We start from the raw sequence: 6,650 nt of genomic DNA on the forward strand, positions 1-6,650 counted from the left end.
TCCTGTATTCTTTGTACATAATAATACATGCAGCTTGTTTTTACTTTTATTTCCAGTGATTACCTCCAGTGCCCATGACAACTACATCTGCAAGAAATGCATCCAACTGCAACTTCCCACACCACATTAGGGAACAGGAGCTGGATTAACTTTATACTTTGAAATACATGGGTGAACTGACAAATAAGAAAGAGATGACCATGTTAATGGGATTACAATATAGACCACCCGACAGTCAATGGGATTTAGAGAAGCAAATTTTTAGAGAGATCACAGACTGCTGCAAGAAACAAGGTTATGATGATAGGTGGTTTTAACTTTCCACATTTTTTAGATTGAGGACACGTCCTCTTTTATTGTCATTTAGTAATGCATGCATTAAGAAATGATACAATGTTTCTCCAGAATGATATCACAGAAACACTAGACAAACCAAGACTGAAAAACTGACTAAAACCACATAATCATAACATGTAGTTACAACAGTGAAAAGCAATACCGTAATTTGATAAAGAACAGACCATGGGCACGGTAAAAAAAAAGTCTCAAAGTCTCTCAAAAGCCCCGTAATTTCACGCAGACGGTAGAAGGAAGAGAAACTCTCTTTCTGCCATGAGCTTCCAGTGCCACAAACTTGCCAATGCAGCACCCTGGAAGCACCCAACCACAGCCGACTCTAGAGAACGTCTGAAAATTTCGAGCCTCCGACACCAAGCACTGAGCACCATCTCTGCCGAGCGCTTCGGCCCCGGCAATAGGCAAAGCTGAGGATTTGGGGCCTTCCCCTCCGGAGATTCTCGATCGCACAGTAGCAGCAGCAGTGAAGCAGGCATTTCAGAAGTTTCTGGGACTGGGACTCCCAAACTGTAAAATGTCTGGATGAGATAGAGTTTGCCAAATGTGTTCAGGAAAGTTTTGTTAATCAGCACATAAAACTCCCAACTAGAGAGAGTGTGATACTAGATCTCTTATTGGGCAATGAGACAGGGCAGGTGACAGAAGCTTGTGCGGGGGAACACTTTGTGCATCTATTGACCACAATGCCATTAGCTTCAGGATAATTATAGAGAACTGTAGGTCTGGTCCTCTGAGATTCTAAATTGGAGAAAGGCCAATTTGGGTATCAGAAAGGATCTAACAAATGTAAATTGGGAGAAATTGTTTTCTGACAAAGGTATACTTGTTAAGTGGAAAGTCTTCAAAAGAGAAATTTTGAGAGTGTGGAGTTTGTATTTTCCTGTCAGAATAAAAGGCAAGGATAACAGATTTAGGGAATCTCAGTTTTCAAGAGATATTGAGGCCCAGGTTAAGAAAAAAGGAGGTGAAAAGCAAGTATGGACAGGAAGGAGTGTAAGAAATACGAGAGAAACATTATAGGAAACCAGGGGCTTTCCTTGGACCCTGTGGGAGGATATGCACAAATTGCAGGGACCCTAGCAGAAATATTTAAAATGTACAAGTGAGATGCTAGAAGATTGGAAGATAGCTAAAGTTCCATTGATTAAGAAAGGATCTAGGAATAAGCCAGGAAATTATAGACTGCTCAGTGGATAAGTTACTGGAAGTCTTCTAAGGGACTGGATATGTAAGTATTTGGATAGACAGGGTCTGATTAGGGATAGTCGACATGGCTTTGTGTGTGGTAAGTTTTTCAAGGAAGTTACCATGAAGGTCGATGAAGGCAAGGCAGTGGATATTGTCCACATGGACTTTAGCAAGGCCTTGACAAGGTCCTGCTGGGAAGGTTGGTTTGATGGAGGGAAGCAGAAAATGATGGTGGAAGTTGTTTTTGGACTAGTGGCTATCTTTGCTACCTAAAGCTCGGTGCTGGGCCATTGCTATTTATCATCTATAGCAATAACTTGAGTGAGAATGTACAACACATGGTTAGTAAATTTGAAGATGACACTAAAATGCATTTGTTATTGATAGTGGAGATGTCTTTCAGGTCACAGATATCTTGGGTAAAAGGGCCAAGGATTGGTTGATGGAATTTTATTCAGATAATTGCACTCTGGGAAGACAAACGAGGTTGGATTTTCACATTAATGGTAAGGCCTTGGGGAGAGCCGTACAACAGAAGAACCTAGAAAAACAGGTGCAATGTTCCCTGAAAGTCGCATTGCAGGTAGACATGGTGGTGATGAAGGCTTTTGGCATGCTGACCGTCATCAGCCAATGCATTCAGCATTATAGTTGGGTTGTTATGTTGCAATTATTCAAGACATTGGTGAAACTACATTAGGAACATTGTGTTGAGGTTTGGTCACTTTTCTCTAGGGAAGATGCCGTGAAGCTGAAAAGGGTGCAGAGGAGATTTACAAGGATAATGTTAGGACTGAGTTATGAAGAGAGGGTGAGGAGGTTGGGACTTAGTTCACTGAAGCATAGGAGAATGAGGGGTGGTCTTGTCGAGCTGTATAGCACAGTGTTTCATTAGGAATCAAGAACTAAAAAGAACTGTTTTAAAAGATGAGTGGAGAGATTTAACAGAAACGAGAGAGTCATCAGTGTATGGAATAAGCTGCCAGTGGCAGTGAGCGTGGGGTGTATATTAGCACCATTTATTGGGCAGAGAGATATCGGGCAAATGGTACTTGCTTAGAAGGAAACCTTGGTCAGCAAGGATGGGTTGGACCAAAGGGTTTGTTTCCCTGCTCTGTGACTCTGACTTTATAACGAGAATGAATCCCGAAGGCACAGAAGAAGCTACGGGACAAGTGTTGTAGCCGGTGGTCAGTGTGGAGATGGTGGGCTGAATGGCCTGCTTGCATGCTGATTGACTCTAATGTGGCAGATAATATGCCACCCTATAGTCTCTCTAAGTGTGGTAACCAATTGCCACTATTTAGTTAGAACTTTGCCTAGTTCTGTCAGCCCATTGTTACTGAAGCAGGTGTCGGAGATCTGCATCTGCTCATGCGTCCAATTTCCATGCCGAGCTGTTTGTCAGGGGTCAGGGGCTCGATTAGTTCAAGGTCAACTCGTGAGTGAAATTGAAGGCAGCGAAGTCACCACTGTAGAGCTGGAGCAAGTTGTCCAGCAGCCAGGCTGGGAGATGGCCAAGGAGTTGCTCCACCAGCCACTGGGACCACAGGCTCTCCTCCCAGTCCTGGAATGGGGGTAACTTCAGCCCCTCAGGGGGGTGAAAACCCAGACGCCACAGAAGGTGGCCCAGTTCCTGGTCCAGGAATTTGTAGGCCACCACATAGTCATATTGGACGAGGCAAGGCTGGCACAGATGCACCAAGGGCCTCCAGCCAGCTGGCTCTTCCGCCATCCCCTGTGGCAACAATCGCCGGATGTACGCCTCAAGGGACTCGCCAGCAAAGTGGTCACGGTGGTAGGTGAAAACCAGCCGCTGAAGGGGATGCCTGATGAAGATGATCTTGGTGTACGATGGCAGCAGGGTGTCAATTGTGCCCATGTCCTTCCATCTCAAGTCCCCGTGGGACAGAGTGGGTGGAGTGCGCTCGCTGATTAGCATGCTTTTCTCCACCGGCACGTTGTTCAGGATTTCCAGCACCCTCTCCCAGTGAGTTGTCCCCATGTCGGGGGAGCTGCAGTATACCACCCGGTGACGTGCGTTCATACGGAGGCTCAGGAAGTGGGCAAACTGATGGAGCCTGTTGACCTCCATGCTTCGCTTGCAGAATGACCTCAGGAGCATTCTCCTCAGCTGCTGGTTGTAGAGGAAGGAGTCCAAGGTCAGGGGGTCACTCTCCACTGTCAGAGTTGGCCCTGCAGTCAATGTAAGAACAGATAATGTTTTCAGTCATGGGGAAATCTCCACCGAGGGAACACAGTTATAAAACTGTGTTTACCCCATATCCCTCCACACCTTTCTTATTCACGTGCCTTTTAAATGGTGTTATTCTACCCACTAAACTCTGGTAGCTCACTTCATGTGCACCTCTGATATGGGGAAAAGATTCGACAGTCAGTTCACCGAACCACATTTGCCTGAATCACTGCATGTGGAATGAACTGCCAGAGGAGTATGAAACATAAAGCAGGCCCTTTGGCCCATGATGTTGGCCTGAACTAAAAGCAAGTGGTTGAGGCAAATACGCCAACAATATTAATACAACATAGTACAGGGCCTTCAGCACATGATCAGCTGACAACTTTTTAACGTATTCCAAAATCAACCTAACCTTTCTCTCCCATGTAGGCCTCCATTTTCTTTCATCGTGTGCCTATCTAAAAGTCTTGTAAATGTCCCTAAAGTATCTGTGTCTACCACCATGAGGACAGTGTGTTTCATGTACCCATCACAGTCTGTGTAAAAACAAAACTAGCTCTGACATTTCCCCCCCCCCCCGCCACAATACTTTACTCTAATCACCTTATATCTGTGTCGTTTTGTAGTAGCCATTTCTGGTTGTCCATTTTATCTGTGCCTCTTATCTTATGCACCTCTATCAAGTCACCTCTCATGCTCCTTTGGACCAAAGGGAAAAGTTCTAGCCTGCTTAACCCATCCTCTTGCATGTTCTCTAATCCAAGTGACACCCTGCTAAATCTGCTCTGCTCCCTCTCTAAAACTTTCATATCTTTCCTATAATGAAGCGACCTGAACTGAGCATAACACTCCATTAAGCTTGACAGACCTTTGAACATGGACCAGAATGGATTAGAGCAGGGGTTCCTAAACTACTTTATGTCATTGGCAAGTGCCGTTAAGCAAGGGGTCTGTGGACTCATTTAGAGGGATTTGAGGCAAACACAGGCAAATAGCTTAGGAAGGTATCTTGGTTACATGGACATGTTGGGCCGAAGGACTTGTTTCCATGGTGTATGAGTCAGTGAGTCTCTGAGGGACTTAGTGTGAGTGGTAATATTCAGTATTGTATATTGATTTAGAGTTCAATGTAGCTTGTTAAAGAACCATCTCCCAATAATTTTGTTGGAGAAGCTTCTGCCTCTGGTCATAGTCTTAGAGTCACAGGGTAGAGAACAGGGTCCTGTGGCCAATTGGTCCATTTGCTTTTGTTTGGCCCATATCCCTCTAAACTTTCCCCATTCATGTACCTGCCCAAGTACCTTTCTAAATGTTGTTTGTACCTATCTTAACTACTTCTCCTGGGAGCTCATTCCATATACTTGTAACGCTCAGTAAGGTTTCACTGCTAATGTAATGGCCTCTCTGTAATGGTTTTTCTGTAGCAGCAATGTTTGGGTTACAACTAGAGATAACAGGGGCTTGGCATGTGCACCATCCAATGAGAGGCGCCCTGTTTTTCTTTCTTGTGTGTCTGAGAGAAGGCTTTGCGGTCTTTTGTTTGGCAGAAGATGGAGAGAGAAGATGCCAGAACAGGAAAGCTGTAGACTGCAAGAAGAGGTGGACTTGAAATGGGGTTAGAGTCAATGACATGAAGGGGAAGTTGATGCAGAACGAACAGATGGGAAAACCACCAACTCCAACATTCCATATCAGACTGTTTCATGAGAATGGGCTCTTTTACTTTTTGTTTCTTTACTAACCTATAATCAAATTAAGAATTATAAATCTCAGTCATTTAATTGCATATTGTGCACTTTGTTATTTTGTGGTACTGATCTGTAACAGGGGACACATCATGCAGCATCCACCCAAACAAGATTTCTCAAGTTTGGCCGGGCCGGAGACTGTCTTCCCCTAGAGTAAGTCGCTAGCTAGACCTGAGGATAACAGACTGAACACCCTCTGGGTGAAAGAGATGCCCCTCAGGTTCTTATTAAATCTCTCCCCATCTAGCCCTAAGCCTATACTCTTTAGATTTTGACTCTACAATCCAAGGGTAAAGTCTGTGCCCCTTTTGATTTTATTCTGCAAACCACCCCTCATTCAGTGAAAACCGTCCCCATCCTTAACTGCTCAACCTCTCTCCGTAACTCAGTCTTTCAAGTCATGACAAAATCCTCTGCATTCTTTCCAGCTTATTTCTATCTTTCCTGAGGCCTATGGTCGATAATTCTACCAAATCAGATCAAAGGTTATAAGACATACCTTTCCCAAGAACAGAGGAACGGCCTGCTCTCCACTCATTACAAAGCAGCCAGACCAAAGCACCCAGCAGCAGTAACACAGCTGAATATCGCCTAGGGAGGCTCATTGTAAGCTGGTTCTGTCTCTCTGACACTGGTGGAGGTCAAACGTCACAAACTCAAACACCAGCTCAATGTGGATTCAGCCTCCGGCCCCCTCTATACAGGAAAGCTCGTTACGAGCCATCGATTCCTTCTCTGGGTCCCACCAAGGCTGCACCCTATTTGTTTGTACTATCTCTTTTAATACTGTTTACCTTTGGATCAACACTGACGTGTATGCAAGGACACTGGTTGATTGTACCTTTTGCAATCATAGTCAAGCAGCACAAAAACAGGCCCTATCGACAGCTGGTCCAAGGTGCCCAACAAAAGGTAGTTCGATTTGCCCGCGTTTTACCAAAGTCCCTCTAAATGATGCATCAACTCTTCTCAGGATTCCAGCCGGGTACAGGCAATGATTTAAACAGATGTTTCGATGACAAACATTGCCATCTTCATTAAAGATGATGCCTGGGCATGTCTTGTCCAGTGGTATTTATACACCCATTGTCTGTCCCTCCTGATTGGTTAGTCCTCGTCTAATTGGGTTTCTGCTCTTCCACCTTGTTTACAATCAA

The 6,650-nt window shown here is 44.7% G+C and overlaps 1 protein-coding gene across 1 annotated transcript; it reads right to left on the bottom strand.

Annotated features, from left to right (window-relative positions):
- On the bottom strand, positions 1-6,233 carry LOC134359404 (carbohydrate sulfotransferase 9-like). The gene is made up of 2 exons (XM_063072590.1): positions 5,993-6,233; positions 1-3,741 (listed from the first exon to the last, which is right to left on the bottom strand). Exons 1-2 carry the CDS (start codon positions 6,096-6,098, stop codon positions 2,969-2,971), a joined length of 879 nt encoding a protein of 292 aa, XP_062928660.1. The 5' UTR covers positions 6,099-6,233; the 3' UTR covers positions 1-2,968.
- Between the last annotated feature and the right edge of the window lie 417 nt (positions 6,234-6,650).

This window comes from Mobula hypostoma, chromosome 2 (genome assembly GCF_963921235.1).
Source record: "Mobula hypostoma chromosome 2, sMobHyp1.1, whole genome shotgun sequence".
NCBI lineage: Eukaryota > Metazoa > Chordata > Chondrichthyes > Myliobatiformes > Myliobatidae > Mobula > Mobula hypostoma.